The sequence below is a fragment of the Papaver somniferum genome, chromosome 10 (genome assembly GCF_003573695.1).
Source record: "Papaver somniferum cultivar HN1 chromosome 10, ASM357369v1, whole genome shotgun sequence".
Taxonomy (NCBI): domain Eukaryota; kingdom Viridiplantae; phylum Streptophyta; class Magnoliopsida; order Ranunculales; family Papaveraceae; genus Papaver; species Papaver somniferum.
In genome coordinates this window covers 93,386,304-93,402,701 of record NC_039367.1, presented here as the reverse complement: position 1 = coordinate 93,402,701, position 16,398 = coordinate 93,386,304, and the positions used below count along the sequence as shown (strand labels likewise).

Here is a 16,398-nt window from a genome sequence, read left to right as displayed (position 1 = left end):
CATTAGGGTGAAGGATGAACTTGTAGGTTTATTTTATTCATGTTCTAAAATAAGGGTTTCTACCAACTTTGAGCTTAATGTCATTTGTTTGAGTTTCTCTACAATGATTTATCTTCTATTCAATTTCTCATATTGTATGCCATGTATAGTCTATTGTTAGGTTGATAGAAATACTCACTGAACCTTGTTATCGATTGTTTTATGATTATTCCAAGACTATGTATGTCATGTATACTTAGTACTAGGGATGTCTAACTTCTAGGTTGAGAACAAACAATATTTTATGATAACTCTTGCCTATAAATCCTTAATGAAATATCCTCCGTGCGTTAGTAGCTAGGTTTGCAACTTCGCATGAGTAAATTTGAGACCTTGTGATAGAACATTAGTAAACATAACTTACAACGGATTCCTAGCCCTAATACTTCCACATCTTTGATTACTATCTTAATTATTTTGTTTTGGTTCAATTTGTTAGCTTATAAGAATTCTGAAATCTCCACTTTGAAATATTCTTGACTTGAAAGTTACTAGTATTGATTGGAAAAAGAGTTTAACTCTCCTCGTGGGAACGATTCCTATTTGCCACTATTCACATATAGTGCACCGTAGACTTGCGGTTAATTAAAGTTGGTTCTCCGACACATCAGGAGGTGACAAACAAGTCTTGTTCTAGGGCTTTAGTGGTTTTCGTAAGTTGAATTTCTCGGTGTTTATGTCGTTGAAAGGTCTGTTTTTCTTGGTTTGTAATTATGGCAGACAAACTGGTGATATTTTTAATGGCATGGTGGTTGATTTGAATGTAACTGTACTTGTTTTCACTTCTATGAATATTTCTGGTACTAGAACTAGTAAGATAATTACTCAGATTGATGAGCAAAATAGCAAATTGGATGAGTAATTTCAAGAACAAGCAACTGTAGTTGTTGATTTTGGCAGGATGAACACTAAACTGTATGGGTAGAAAATTTCTGGCTAACGTCACAGTGACGGAGCAGAGCTAGAAAGAAACTGTTGTCTACTCAATAGTGTTTTTTGTTGAAGTCTTTGAGAATCTGTGGTTAGCTTTTCATTTAATTATTACTGTTTGATTCTGTTTTATAGCTTTGAAGTCAAACCAAATTGTTTTTGTCATTTGAAATCATAAATTCAAACAAATTCCATTAACATTATTTGAAAGGAGACGAATCCCACAAAACACACAAGAAAGAAACAAACACTCGTGATCTAACTTGAAGTTAGACAAACAAAACATATATTTTTATTAGTAAACAACCACCCGAGACATATAAAGGCGGACCTCTGCAAACAAACTTTAACTTAAGCCTGTTTGAGTGGCTTCACCACTTCCCATGTGAAGTCAGGATCATCCCTACCAAAGTGACCGTAAGCTGCTGTCTTCAAGAACCTGTTGTTTCCTCCCCTCTTAAGATCAAGGTTGATTGAGATCATTCCTGGCCGGAAATCAAAACTCTCCTTCACAATCTGTAGAATTTCCTTGTCTGGGATCGTTCCTGTTCCATAAGAATCAACAAATACGGACAAAGGCTCTGGAACACCAATAGCATATGAAACTTGGACAATGCATCGTCTAGCTAAACCACTAGCGACGATGCTCTTTGCTGCCTGTCTTACAATGTATGCCCCACTTCTGTCCACCTTGGTGGGATCTTTTCCGGAGAATGCACCACCACCATGAGCTCCCCAACCGCCATAGGTGTCAATAATGATCTTGCGTCCAGTAAGACCAGCGTCACCATGTGGACCACCAATAACGAAACGACCTGATGGGTTCAAGTGGAAAATGGTTCTATCATCTAGGTACTTCTCGGGAATGACTGGCTTGATGACATGCTCCTTAAGATCAGCAGCAATTTCGTCATTGGTGACAGTTTCATCATGTTGCGTGGAAATCAAAACGGTGTGGACACGGATGGGAACCATGGCACCTTTGTCGTTTTGGTATTCGACGGTGACTTGGGTCTTACCATCAGGTCTCAACCAAGCACAAGTACCATTTTTGCGAACATCAGTTAGACGAGCTCCAAGCTTAGTTGCAAGAACGTGGCTAAGGGGCATCAACTCTGGGGTCTCATCAGTAGCATACCCGAACATGTGGCCTTGATCACCAGCACCAATATCCTCAGGACGTTTGGTTAAGTGACCATGGACACCCTGAGCAATATCAGGACTCTGCTGTTCAATGTTAACCAGAACCTTACATTTATCAGCATCAAGACCGACGTCATCAGATACAAATCCAATATTACGACAAGTATCCCGAACAATCTTCTCATAGTTGACATCAGCCTTTGTAGTAATCTCTCCAAAAACCATGACCATGTTGGTTTTGGTGCAAGTTTCGCAGGCTACCTTGCTGTCAGGGTCTTGTTCAAGGCAGGCATCGAGAACAGCGTCGGAGATCTGGTCGCACAGCTTGTCGGGGTGTCCCTCATTAACGGATTCAGAGGTAAACAGGAAACTTTCCAATGCCATCTCTTCCAAACTATCAAAATCAGAACAATCAAACTCATGTCATTTTCGTGCCAAAGTACTTCAGTTCAATCTCAAATACTACACAATTTATCAAGAGAAAACTGATCGACTACGTACAGTAAGCGAATAGGTATACAGTATCTGAATTGTACTGAATCACAACTTCAAAACAGTCAAAATGATAAAACAGTGTAAAAAACCTGAATTAGTCTTAATGAAATTGAAGATGAGTCGAGAAGAAACAGAATACAAAAATGAAAACCCACGACGACAAACTAAAAAAATACCTGAATAAGAGCAAAACCCTTCAAAGAAAGTTCGAAGATCAAATTCTTTTTTTAGTTCTTTCTTCCTTTTGCTGAACTCTTGCAAGTTTTCATTTCAGAATTCAGTTCAGTTCGCTATTTATAGACTCAGCATTTAATAAATGTGCTAACAATTTGGTGTTGACACTAAACTTGATTCAGTATAAATTATAAATGTGCGGACTGTTTAGTACAACAAACCATGTCCTTTCGGTCAATTAATTTATATTCATCACGAGGCAATAAAACACTAACTTAAGAAAGAAGTCTAAAGATTCATCACATAGTGGCGGCATATGTGACTATATGAGACCTCTCCCTAGTCATAGTTACCTCTAAAGCTACATTTCTTTTAGTTTCCTGTTAAGCTTAAAATATATTTTTTTCCCCTTAAAGTACTTCTTAATTAATCTATTTGAAAGTGGGTGCCGCACAACATGATGAATGTATTTTAAAACAATCCATGGAGTTGGTGAGGTTGGTATTGTGTTCGGTTGGAGTATTTCTCCCTTAGTATTTCATTCTTAGCTTAGTTGAATATTTGGGGTATTTTTTTTTTGTCGCGGATAAATGCATATTTAGAAAAAATATACTACAATAAAGATGGGATTTTTAACAAACTGCCACACTTGCAAATCCCGATTCAAGAAAATGCCATCGTTTTTTCCAGAGTTTATTAGATGCCACAACCGTTAGTTTTTTCGTCAGGACCCACACACTTGGTCTTTTTCGTTGACTCGGTCAAAATAATCTGTCGCGATTTACATATTTACCCTTGAAAACCCTATTATACTAGTCATGGGTTCACCGTCTTTCCCCGTTAGTTCTTTCTTCTTCCTCTTTCCCCTTTTCTTCTCTTCTCGTGTTTCCGTGAGAAGATTTTGTGATTATGATATCAGAAACTTAAGAGAAACGTTAAGAGTTGATTGTCGGTGATGCTGTTGTGATTGTTTGAGCACGGGATGAAGAGGATGGAGTTGCTGCTGTAGATCGAACATAGGAGTTCTGAAGTTAGGGTTGTTGTCAGATGTAGAACAAAGGGGTTGAAGTTTAATTAATGTTATGAAACCATTTTGAAGATAAATCGAAGAGCTAGGGTTTTTTCTGTGGAGAAAAGATAATTTAGGATGTCTTTGATTTGAATCCCGATTGGTGGGTCGATTTCAATTTGAAGCAATGGTTTGAGTATTAATTTGAAGAATTGAGCTGTATCCACAGAAAAAACATGAATTGAGCTGTTGTGATTGGTGGGTCGATTCATGTTTAAATCCCGATTCAATTTGAAGCAATGGTCGATTTCAATTTTTTGAATTGGGATTTACAAGTGTGGCAGATGGTTTGAATCGGGATTTAAACATGAATTGAGCTGTTGTGACTGGTGGGTCGATTTCAATTTGAAGCAATGGTTTGAGTTCGTGGAGTTGAATAAATTGGGATGCCGTTCTCTGCTGAGTCTCGGTCGATTGAGGCAGTGCTAGTATCAAATGGTGGATGCCTACCGTTCCTATACAGGACTTCTTCAAACAGCAACCAAGGAATTGAATCGGGGGTTTTGATGTAATCTGAAGATGGGTTTTTGCCCAATTTGGTTTTGATCAAATGGTGGTCATGAATTACAGGAGACGGTGGCTGAGATTGGGTTTAATGGAAGTTGTTCTTGCGAATTAGAAGACATGAGAATCAATGGGTGGCAAGTAGTATTCGAAGTTCACTTGCATTACGATGGGCTTGATCTGAAAATGGTGTTGATTGTTCTTATGGCTGATCGAGTGTAAGGAGGATAGAATTTGGGGTTCACTGGATATTAGATCCATGAGCTTTTAGACTAACTGATGAAGAATTTTAAATATACAAGGAAGAAGATGCTCATTCTGCCGTTCTCTTTCTCACAAATCAGCCGGATCAGTTGAAGGTGTTGTTCCGTCCAAGTGAGAAGACGGAGAGAGGCAAGGTGTATACGCTGGATGATGGTTCAAGTAGAGTGGTGACGAGATGGAAACCAAAATCGTATTTGAGTTTTCTACCTGGCTGGATTGTATGGGGTATTTTGGTCTTGGTCGAGAAGCAATTGGTAGTAAACAAAGACGTTGCAGTCTGTTGGGCTTTATCTGCAAGTCGAGAAATTGGTATGGAGTCTCGTCGTTCTCATGATGGTTCATGGCAACAGAACAACGCAATGGTGATTGAATTGGTTATAGACGGGTACACTATGAATTTGAGGGTGTATATGTCTTTTATTAAGCTGGATAACTGCCACCTATGCATTAACTGATGGCAACATTTTTTTTGGATGAAAAAGGTCAAATGTGTGGCATTAAATAAACTCTGAAAAAAACGGTGGCATTTTCTTGAACTGCAAATTGGAATTGTGGCACTTTATTAAAATCCCCTACAAAGATTATGGATTCTAAGATACAAAGTATAAAATTCATGTGATCTATTGAGGTTTCGGACAATATTTGAGTAATCGTTGGGAAAATTCTGATTGCATCGTTAGAATTTCTGTTTTTATTGACAATAATCTGCACTTCACAAGTAACTATAACAAGCAAACGCAGCTTATGTCTAGGAACTCAGACATGTTTGTTTGTTTACGTTGCATTTGTGAGAAAAATGAGCCAGCTAGAAGTCAAAAAGCCTTAACACTCACCAAACTAGTCTTAAGCCTATTGATTGGTTCAGGCCACACACTGCATGTTAGCAATGTTGTGACACTACACAATAGATATCATAAATCCATCCAGATTGGTTCCACAAATGTTCCGCAGTGAAGAAACAATATGCAGTATACGACGGAGTTACGGATGGGTGAAGAAATGCATTTTCTGAACTAAATAGATTAAAACTGAGAAACGTAGTGATATAACGATGTGAGACACATATAGGTCCTCATCGTGGTGCTTGATTTGACCTCTATGTATTCTGGAATTAATATTCGTTTGGGGATATGTTTTCCTCGCATGTTGGAAGGACTGAAGGGGATTGGATAATACAGATATTTTCTCTAAATGAATGAGAAAATGCAATTATGTGGAGACAATATAGGTTTCCATGAACTCGAAGATACTTTAAAGCGAATGGGTTCTAGAGGATCTCTGGAAAATTTGCCTTCTTCGGTTGTTAATATATATACCGATCATAATGCTAAAGATACAAACAACAAAGGAGACAAATTCTAGAGCACAAATAAGAATTATAACAGCACGTTTATAAAAATACTATGCTTCAGAAAGAAAAAAGAAACAAAAAATCAAAAAGAAAATACTAGAGTAATGAGCAGATCATCCTTATGGTAAAAAGAACCAAAAACATTAAAAAAAAAAAGTGAAAAAAACTTACACTATAATTGAGTTTCATTGTGCCAAAAACGTCATTGTCCGGATCTAGAAGGTTATGCTAACCTCACCTCTCAACCTCTACAGCTAAGGTAGCCTATACGACAACAAATCACGGGCTTAATGGCTCGTAATGCGTCATTAAGAGCTTTTTCTTCCTTCTCCCTAATACCCACATAAGTATCCGAGCTAAGGGAAACTAAGCTCTTCTCATAAATATCCAGGTATAATGTACTACCCACATACGTATCCGACTTGAGGGAAACTGAGATGTTCACATAAATATTCAGGAATAATGCTTCGCATGATACATTTTCCACACCAAATTTATCGAGCTTCAAAGTTTTACATCTTTCATTGTTCAAGTCATAGACAACCAAAGTCTTCTCACCACTATCGTGTTGAAACCCTAATAGAACCGGACCATTTTCTAAACACATTATCCTCCTCAAGCATTTCAATGATTGAACATCAAACAATTTCAGTCTAGAAATCTTATGCATCTTTACCCAAGATTCCCTCACTCCATAATCCTTCATCATCTTCAAAATCATCCGTTTTGGTACTGCCAAGCATACCAAGACAACCACCCAACACATCCACATATTTATCATTAACGTCCAGACTTTCCGGTTGTGAGATTTCTAGGACAGACCCATCTCCAATATTCAAAGCAATTAGAACTCCAGAGTATGCGAACCAGTGAAGAGATCCATTAAAGAATACCCCTGGTGCTGCATAAGTATGAAGCTCAAAAGGGATATATAATAGTTTACTCCATAAATTGGATCCCAATGAATATATATCAACTCTTGATCCAGGGAGATTTGATTTCGTAATAGCCACAAACTTGTAGTCATTAGTCATTACATCGTAGCCAAATCCATGCGAAACCTTTCGCGTTAGATATCGAGCTAGTGCTGTTGGTTTTGTTGTTTTTGGTATTAATTTGTATTCTTCCGTATACGGATTCCAAAGGCAATATAAAGGGCCAGAATCAAGGGTATGATAACCTAAGCAAACCAATCCATTACAAGAACCCAAAATCTTACTATAAACGGTTTTAAGAAAACTGAAGGGGTGACGAGTTTCCTTCTTACGTGATGGTGATGCTGATGAATCATCATACTCTACAGAATATGATTTTCAAAGACTTACAATGACAGTAAAGTTGTTGCCTGAATTAAAAAAATTAGGGTCACTGATTTGGAGTTTCCAAGGTTTGCATACACACCTGAATCTACAGAGAAACTTCCCTGGTAGCTTGCGAAGAATTTCATGGATGATTTCTTCCGGAAGATTTGGCAATGGTCGCTTCCTATGCTTCTTCTTCTTCTTTTTAATTTTTTTCGTGATAGAAACTTGTTTGGACACTGGGGTTTGCTTCTTCAACTTCATTGTAGGAGTAGTACTTTTTTAGTTTTACTAGGGTTTTGGCTGTTTTATTATGGTAAAATTGTGCATTGACATTCATTTACTAAAGCACCCTTGTGACCAGCATATATATAAAACATCGTTTTGACTTTTGCTACACGACTACACACTCGGAATAATCCGTATGTTTTTTTTCAATTTGAACAACTGCAAGTCTGCAGCTTATCAGCGTTGCATAACTTACCCAAGGGTTATAGTTGACAGAATTCAATGATCTGATATATATATTGATGAGTTTTTGTCATAAAGACTTCACATGAGAGTACTTCTCTTTATATAGAGAAGTTTTGTTTGGAGAACAAGAAAAATACAGACAGACTCATCACAAAGTAAAGATAAATATGACTCATCACAGTACAAGTGAAGATAAGACTGTGACTCAACATGGTACGGACTAAGATAGTAGAAAGTAAAACAGTAAGTCACACATTTACTCTAACACTCCCCCTCAAACCTGAGCAGGGGGAAAGCAATGCATCAGGTTTGACTTCAAGGTATCAAAACGAGTAAAAGTGAGCCCCTTAGTGAGGATGTCAACAAGTTGAGCAACAGTAGGGATAAACTCAACACTTATATCTCATGCGGCAAGAAGTTCACGAACTGAGTGGTAATCAACTTCGATATGCTTTGTTCGTGCGTGAAACACTGGATTGTTGACAAGGCATCGAGCACCAAGATTGTCGCAGTAGAGGTAAATTGGCTTAGTTGGAGTGATTCCAAGTTCATTGAGCAGTTGGGAGAGCAACAGTACCTCACTGGAGAGCAGAATTACAGCTTTGTATTCTGCCTCAGTAGAGGACTTTGCAACTGTAGGTTGCTTCTTAGATGACCAACTGATAAGAGATGATCCCAAAAAGATGCAGTTACCTGATGTGGATCGACGCGTATCTGGGCAGCCAGCCCAATCAGAGTCAGAGTACCCATGAATAGAAGAAACATCTCCAGCAAACATGATTATGCCTTCTCCAATTGTCCCCTTAAGATAAAGAAATATACGTTTGACAAGGAGCATATGAGAGTCAAGAGGTGCTTGCATGAACTGTGAGACATAGTTCACAACATACGTAATGTCTGTTCTCGTGAGAGTAAGGTACTGAAGAGCTCCAACTAGACTGCGATATTGGCGAGGATCTGATAACAAGACACCATCAAGAGAAGAAAGTCTTTTATCTGTAGTGACTGGTGTGTTGCATGGATTGCAGTCAAGCATGTCAGCTTTAGCAAGAAGATCAAGAGTATACCTTTTCTGAGTTAAGATTGCCGAATCAGGAGAAGCAGTCAGGTTTATCTCAATTTCAAGAAAGTAATGAAGTTCTCCAAAATCTTTCGTTGAAAATTTTGTATTGAGTTTAGAAAGTAATGAAGCAATAAACTCAGCATTGTTTCATGTAAGAAGTATATCATCCATATAGAGTAAGAGAATCGTCACAGCTGTAGAAGAGGTATAGATGAACATTGAGTGATCTGTTTCTGCTCTAACAAAGCCTTGTTGTGTAAGGAATCCACTGAATTTCTCATACCAAGCAGAGGGGCTTGCTTAAGTCCATATAATGATTTCTTAAGCAAACATACATGGTTTGGATTAGTTGAGTCAATAAAACCTTGAGGTTGATTCGTATAAACTGTTTCTGGGAGATTTCCGTGAAGAAAAGCGTTGGAGACATCCAATTGTTTGATGATCCAACCTTTGGAGATAACTATAGTGAGAATAACTCGAATAGTGGTGAACTTCACAACAGGACTGAAGGTTTCATTATAATCAATTCCATCTTGTTGGAGAAAACCCTAAGCAACAAGACGAGCTTTACACCTATCAACAGTTCCATCAAGTTTCAACTTAACTCTGTAAACCAATTTAGAACCCAAAACATTCATTCCAGGCTTTAGCTCAACTAGAATCCAAGTATTGTTTGCTTGAATAGCTTCAAACTCAAGTTGCATAGTTGCAGTCCATCTTTTATCTTTAATTGTTGATTTGTAGCTCTTAGGTTCAGTTGGAATAGAGTTTGTAAGAGTGGTACAGAAAGCATGAGGGGTTGTAAAATGAGTAACAAAGTCAGAGAGGCATTTTGATTTAGTGATGCCATCCTTTTCTCTTGTAAGCATTGGATGAGTAACAAGAACCAATGGTTGTGAGATGACTTCATCTTCATTTTCAGTATACTCACCCAGTGAATCCAAAGTTGAGGATGTAGTAGAAGAATCTGAAATAGTTGTAACAGGTGTTGATGAAGTTGTTTTAGGTAAGGGTTCAATGATTGCGCTAGGTGAAGTAGATGAAGGTGTGCAGGTGCAAAAGGGGAATGAAGTTTCATCAAATATAACATTTCTGGAGATGTAGACCTTCTTGGAATCATTATCATAGCACTTGTAACCCTTGTGACTAGTGTTGTATCCAATGAAGGTGCACTTTGAAAATTAGGACTTAGCTTATCTTTTCTGTAATCACCAAGAAAAGGGTAGCATGTGTAACCAAATACCTTGAGCAGAGAGTAATCTGGAGTCTTGTTGAAGAGGACTTCATATGGAGTGAGAAAATCAAGCAATCTTGCTGGTGTTCTGTTGATTAAGTAAGTATCAATGATGAATGAATCAAACCAGAAAGATTTTGGTAGTCAAGCTTGCATGGAAAGTGTGTTTCCCATTTCATTAATATGCTTGTGCTTCCTCTCAGCCAAGCCATTTTGTTGTGGTGTATTTGGACATGAAATTGCAACAGTAATACCACATTCATCTAGGTAATCTCTCAATTTTCCCTTGACAAGTTCAAAAGCTCCATCAGTTTAAAATACCTTGATTTTTGAAGAAAGAAGATTCTCATCGATGGTTTTGAAATGCTTGAAGCAAGCTGCACTTTCAGTTCTATCTTTCATGAGGTAAATCTAGTGGAAGCGACTGAAATCATCAATGAAGAGTATGTAATATTTATAATCCAATTTAGACAATTCTGGTGCAGGTCCCCACACATCATAGTGAATTAATGCAAGAGGAGCAGCAACACTTCTATCTGCAGCTTTAAATGGTAAGCGTTTACTCTTCCCCAGCTGCCATGGATGACAAATAGAATCGAACTCTGAATGGAGTAACTTATTTTGATCTGTGTCACTGAGTTTATGAACAATCTTGTGAGATGAATGTCCGAAACGCTTATGCCAAATTTGTTAGAGCACTGCTCGGTCAAACTCGCATGCGTTGCTATCTCAATCATGTTTGTCAATGTTAGTGATCAAAACTATAAGTCTTGATTTCTAGTCTCTTATAGCTAAGTCTCGGACTAGGATAGTAAGTGTAGTTGAGCTCAAGGACTTAATGGTGATTCATCATACAAGTAGAAGATCTACTCAAGGAACCGGTGGAACTTCTCGACAAAAAGGTATGTGGAGACTTGAACTTATCTGTCACTCAAAAGTATATCTATTCTATCTCCTAATCTTTGAGACAAAAGTCGTATGTTATATATATATAGACAAGATCATACACATTTGGTATTTCGAGCTGAGTATACCTCGCCTATCTATATCTCGAAATATGTGTTGGTAAGCTTTTCACTTCGACCAAGTTTATCTTAACTAGTGACGAAAGTCATGAATGTGTCAATCACTTTGAAAATTCCTTTGACGATAAATAGTGTAACAACTATATAACCTCCTCTAAGAATGTTTCAATGATTGGAATGAGAGTTTAGATTACATAACCAATGGATTCCTTGAACCGAAGTTTTTGAACTTTGTTGATCAAGTGAACCGGAAGTATGGAAAGTGCCAAGTCCGCGAACTGCCTTAGTTCTAAAACCCGAGGATTTCTGCTGGAGTTGACAACCTAATTGCGTGAGCCAAGTCCGCGAACCCAGTTCGCGAACTGGCATAGTTCTAGAACCCGAGAATTTCTGGTGGAGTTTGTAAACTCTATCCGGTTTCTTAAGTCCGTGAACCTAGTCTGCGAACTTGAGAAGCTTATATATCTAAAGATGATTTCTGAACTTAATCTTAAAAGACTAAGGAATGCATTTGCAAACCGTGTCTATTAAAGTTCATAAACCGATTCGAGTGAATCAAATCATCTTTGATTCAATTGTGTCTTGTGTAGTTACATGAGATTTCCTTGCAATTGAACAACTCTCTTAACTAGTTCATTTGAGTCAATTGAAATAGTTATGGTGAAGAAGAACATGGTTGGTATGAAACGCTCTTTGGGTAGACTATTGTTGAACCAACAATGTACAGTTTGGGTGCGGTTAACAAACCTAGAAGCGTACAGTCATTTGTGTATGACAAGCTAAGTTTTCGATCTAACAGTTGAGAAATATTAGCTTGAATCTAAATCATGTTTTCATCTAACGGTTGATATTGATTACTTTGTAACTAAGGCAAAACCCTGATTTAAAAGGCTATATAAAGGAGACATCTAGTATTGTGCATAACTAATCTCCACACCTTAGTTGTGATACTAGTTTGCGTACTAGATTCGTTTCTCCTTTAACCTTTGGTTTTCTTCTTCTAAAACCAGGTTAACGACTTAAAGGCTTCATTGGGATTGTGAAGCCAGGCCGATACTACTTTTATGGTAGTTGTGTGATTTGATCTTTCATCTTCTATCGTAACAGTACAATCATATTTATTGGCTTGACGTGAGAGTTCTCCGATAGGCAATATATAAAAAGTAATCACAAACACCTTCGTCTCATTGTTTGTGATTCCACGACATCTGGTTTCGCTACCACACGATTAAGATTGTTGTGAGGTGATTGATTAATCTAGGCTTTTCTTCGGGAATATAAGACCGGATTATCAATTGGTTCATGTTCACCTTGATTATTATCAAAACACGGAACAAAAACTTTTAGAGTTTTTCTGTGGGAGAGAGATTGATCCTTTGATAGACTTGTCTGTGTGAGACAAATTTTTTTATTGTTAAATCCTACGATTTTGGGACGTAGCAACTCTTAATTGTGGGTGAGATCGGATAAGGGAATCAAGTGCGCAGTATCCTGCTGGGGTCAGAGGCGTAGGGAGTACAACTGTACCTTGGATCAGTGGGAGACTGATTGGGGTTCAACTATAGTCCAGTCCGAAGTTAGCTTGTAATAGGCTAGTGTCTGTAGCGGCTTAATACAATGTGTATTCAATCTGGACTAGGTCCCAGGTTTTTTCTGCATTTGCGGTTTCCTCGTTAACAAAATTATGGTGTCTGTGTTATTTCTATTTCAGCATTATATTTTTTTATATAATTGGAATAATAAAGGTTATGCGTTTGAATCAATCAATTGGAAATCCGACTTTTGGCTGTTGATTGATATTAATTGATCCTTGGACATTGGTCTTTGGTACCGTCCAAGTTATTCCTTGTGTTTGATTATAGACTCGCTGATATCTATTAGCTTGAGTGAATCAAAACAAGAGAGAGATATTAACTCATTGAGATACTTTTACCTAGATTGAGTCTGACTGTCTAGTTGATTCTCTAAAAAGTGTTTCGGAGTTAGTCCATATAGATTGCTAAGCGAAATATTAGGTGGTGTTGTTAGACCCTCGCTTTTTCAATTGGTATCAGAGCAGGCAAACACGTTCTAGACCTTACAAGTCTGTGTTTGTAGCGATCTGACTCTATGGACAGAGGTGCTATCTCTATTAACGTACCACCAGTCTTCGATGGCTCTAATTACTTATGGTGTAAAATTGTTATGCGAGCTTTTCTTCAATCACGTAATTTCCAATCATGGGTATATGTTGTTAATGGTTGATGCTCCCGTTGTGGCAGTTGGATATGTAGACGTTCCCAAACCTATTGGTGAATACACCCCTGCTGAAATAAATGCTGCAAAGTAAAATTCTGAGGGTTTGAATGCCATCATACATGCCATTATCCCAAATCTTCATCACCATGTGTCTAATTGCACTCGGTCTAAAGATGCTTGGGATATCTTAGAAACCGTATTCGAAGGTAATTCCAGTGAAAAGGAAGCTAGGCTTCAAAACCTGAATTCCGATTGAGAGAACCTTCGTATGGAAGATGAATATATGTTTGATGAATTTAATCACAAAGTGTCTGAGATTGTTAATTCATCGTTTTCATTTAGTAAGACTATTCCTGAAAAGGACATTGTGATTAAAATTCTCAGATCGCTGCCATCTAGATACGAGTCTAAGAAGCATTCCATCGTTGAGGGAAATAACCTTGATAATCTTTCCAGAAATACATTGGTTGGAAAGATAAAGATATTTGATCATGAGCATACATCCAAAATCGGAAAGGATGTTGCCTTTAAAGCACAAAGGAACACTAAATTACTTGATAAAAGTAAAAGTGTTTATGTCTCTGAGGATGATCAGTCTGAGGATGATTTTTCGGATGAAGATCTTGACAAATCAGTCTCCTTGATCACAAGATAGTTTAGGGATCTTCTATTGAAGAGAAGTAAACGGTTTTCAAGAGACAAACCTAGGTCATCAGATAAACCTCACAATCGCGTCCCTCCTAAAAACAGGGCTGATGACGAGGATATGCCACAGTGCTTTAAGTGTAAAGGTTTTGGTCATTTTGCAAACGAGTGCCCAAATCGTATAAAATACACTGGGAACAAAGGTCTTTCTGTAACACTTGATGAGATGTCTGAGATCAATGATTCTGATGAAGATAGGAAATCAAGTGTCGGTCTTCTATGTGAAAACATTGATTTTGATAACTGTAGCAATACATATATCAATCTTGATGGTTTCGATGAAGATAAGAAGCCAATCATGCTGGAAGAATCAATTGACCCAACCTTTGGAAACCCTGTCTGTAATGTTTCAGGATCTACCGTGTGTTTAGCTGCTGTTGCACCACAAATGCATGATTATTATCCAAGATTGACGTGCTCGTTTTGTTCTCAGAAGGGTCATGTTTCAAGATGTTACAAGTACAAACATCAATTGAGGCACACCAACAAACTTCAACGAAGAGCAAATCAGTTAGCAGGGAAACTTAAACTTCCTCAAAAGACCGCTGAGGTATGTAGGATTTTATCTTCGACTAAGAAGTTAGTTTCCAAAGACAAAACAAGACCATTTGAGAAGAAAGTATGGTCAAATCACTTTGATAGACAGAATTCAGAGGATTCCTCTCATGAGAAAAATGGTGGACAAGTCATTGTTCACCACATCACAAATTAATTGTGTTGTTTGGTAAATCTTGTCTCATGTGCCTGCTCAAAAGAGACAAGGTTGTGAACGCACAGGCTTTAAGAAAAGTTTTCTTAGGTTTATTCTTTCCTGTCTATCAAATAAAAGGAAGGGTTACTTTCAAAAATTCTACTCTTTATAGGGTTTAGAATTGGACATCCACGAACCTGTTTAAAGGTTTCGAACCCTACATTCCTTTTTCCTCTTTGATATTCTTTATATTCCAAGACTGCTTGTTGAGATTGTGAATTCCAATCACAAAAATCAGTTGGTTATAACTGTTCTCATAAGCATCATGTCTTTGGATGGAAAGGATGTCAACATGATTGTTAAGCCATCAATCAAGGAAAAATAAAAATCTCCAGTAATTTTGTCCTTGAAATGAAAAAGGAGGAATACAAGAAAGCCAAGGGTTGTTCCTTCTAACTCTCAGAAATTTTCTGATGTTCTTGATGAGTTGAAGGAGGTAAGAAAGGAGATTCGTGGTATAAAAGCTTGTGTTTGAAGATCTTTGGAAATTCAGAAAGCCCTGGTTCGACATCATCAGCCAAGACGGTTTGTTGATATTAACTCCTATCTTCACGAACCTTATGTACCAATGGCTGTTGACGACAAGGAGATCGGGAATGATAAAGAATTTCTCAAAGACATTGTTGCCTAGTATGTCTTCTTTTTGGCTTAGTTGTAAGAATAACTAGTGCTTTGAATAGCGATGATTGTGACTACACATAGCTATTATTTTCATCTTCTTGTTTTTAGGTTTTTTGGTTTAAAATTCTAAAACAATTTGGAGGATGATGTTTTGCAATATTTTTGATTTTGTTATATTGCAACTTGTTATGGGATATTTGTGTTTACGTCCGTGAACTTTGTTGTCTCATATTTTGTCAAAAGTAAAGTCGTTCACAATCGTATTCATGTATTGGTTTAAGAATGAATAGACTTTTGACATTTACAAAAGTTAAGCCTATATTGTCAACCCTTGACAAAAGATAGGTTAAAATCTTTTGTATCCAAGGATTATTGCTATTGTATATGCTTGTGCAAAAGAATGAATCCCTGTGTATTCCACGGTATAGATCTTCATTGATCTATCCTTTTTGTATTACTGTGAGGTTCCGTGATGTGTCTTATGTTGAGCACGATACAACTAAGTTGATTAATTTTTGATTAGCTTGGTTGGTTGTTCCGTAAGATACTTTATGTTGATCATTTGTGAACTAAATCAATCATCTTGTTTGGTTATTTAGTTATTGCTCCGTAAGTTCTCTTATGTCGAAAAAAACAAATTACAATTAAATTGATTACGTTTGTGATTAGTTTGATTGTGTGTTCCAATTAGATTAATTATGGGATCTCTTGTAATTAGTCTAGTTGAGTTTTCATATATTTCATGAGTTTTTCTTGTGTTGAGTATATGAACGGCTATCTTAATCATTTTCTAATGGTTATGTTAGTCATATGTGCCGTAAGTTTACTTATGTTGAGCACAATGAATTAAATTGATCACTTTTGTGGTTAATTTGATTATGTATTCCAATTAGATTATTCATGGGTTTACTTATGAATAATTTGATTGAGTTTTGGATATAAAAATCATTCTCATGGTTTTGGTGTCCAATAAAATCCTTCGTTTCTCTTGAAATTAAGGTCACTCGTTGTTGTTCC

At 37.2% G+C, this 16,398-nt stretch overlaps 2 protein-coding genes across 3 annotated transcripts; both read right to left on the bottom strand.

The window, feature by feature from the left end:
* Window positions 1-1,148: 1,148 nt before the first annotated feature.
* LOC113319259 (S-adenosylmethionine synthase) lies at window positions 1,149-2,946 on the bottom strand. Of its 2 annotated transcripts, XM_026567525.1 has the most exons (3): window positions 2,784-2,946; window positions 2,614-2,658; window positions 1,149-2,506 (listed from the first exon to the last, which is right to left on the bottom strand). In XM_026567525.1, exon 3 carries the CDS (start codon window positions 2,494-2,496, stop codon window positions 1,321-1,323), a length of 1,176 nt encoding a protein of 391 aa, XP_026423310.1. In that variant the 5' UTR covers window positions 2,497-2,506; window positions 2,614-2,658; window positions 2,784-2,946; the 3' UTR covers window positions 1,149-1,320. The 2 variants fall into 2 exon arrangements, with proteins under 2 accessions (XP_026423310.1, XP_026423309.1); XM_026567524.1 differs by lacking the exon at window positions 2,614-2,658 and having other exon boundaries at window positions 2,784-2,945.
* Window positions 2,947-6,631: 3,685 nt separating this feature from the next.
* LOC113315961 (F-box/kelch-repeat protein At3g06240-like) lies at window positions 6,632-7,416 on the bottom strand. Its single transcript, XM_026564199.1, has 2 exons — window positions 7,371-7,416; window positions 6,632-7,266 (listed from the first exon to the last, which is right to left on the bottom strand). Exons 1-2 carry the CDS (start codon window positions 7,414-7,416, stop codon window positions 6,632-6,634), a joined length of 681 nt encoding a protein of 226 aa, XP_026419984.1.
* Window positions 7,417-16,398: the final 8,982 nt, after the last annotated feature.

What these genes read in the sequence shown, in the direction of transcription:
- LOC113319259 (XM_026567525.1), bottom strand. Translation starts at nt 2,496, where the DNA reads ATGGCATTGGAAAGTTTCCTGTTTACCTCTGAATCCGTTAATGAGGGA.
- LOC113315961 (XM_026564199.1), bottom strand. Translation starts at nt 7,416, where the DNA reads ATGAAATTCTTCGCAAGCTACCAGGGAAGTTTCTCTGTAGATTCAG. An exon ending in AAGTTTCTCTGTAGATTCAG is followed by an intron (nt 7,267 to 7,370) that starts GTGTGTATGCAA and finishes CATATTCTGTAG; the next exon opens with AGTATGATGATTCATCAGCA.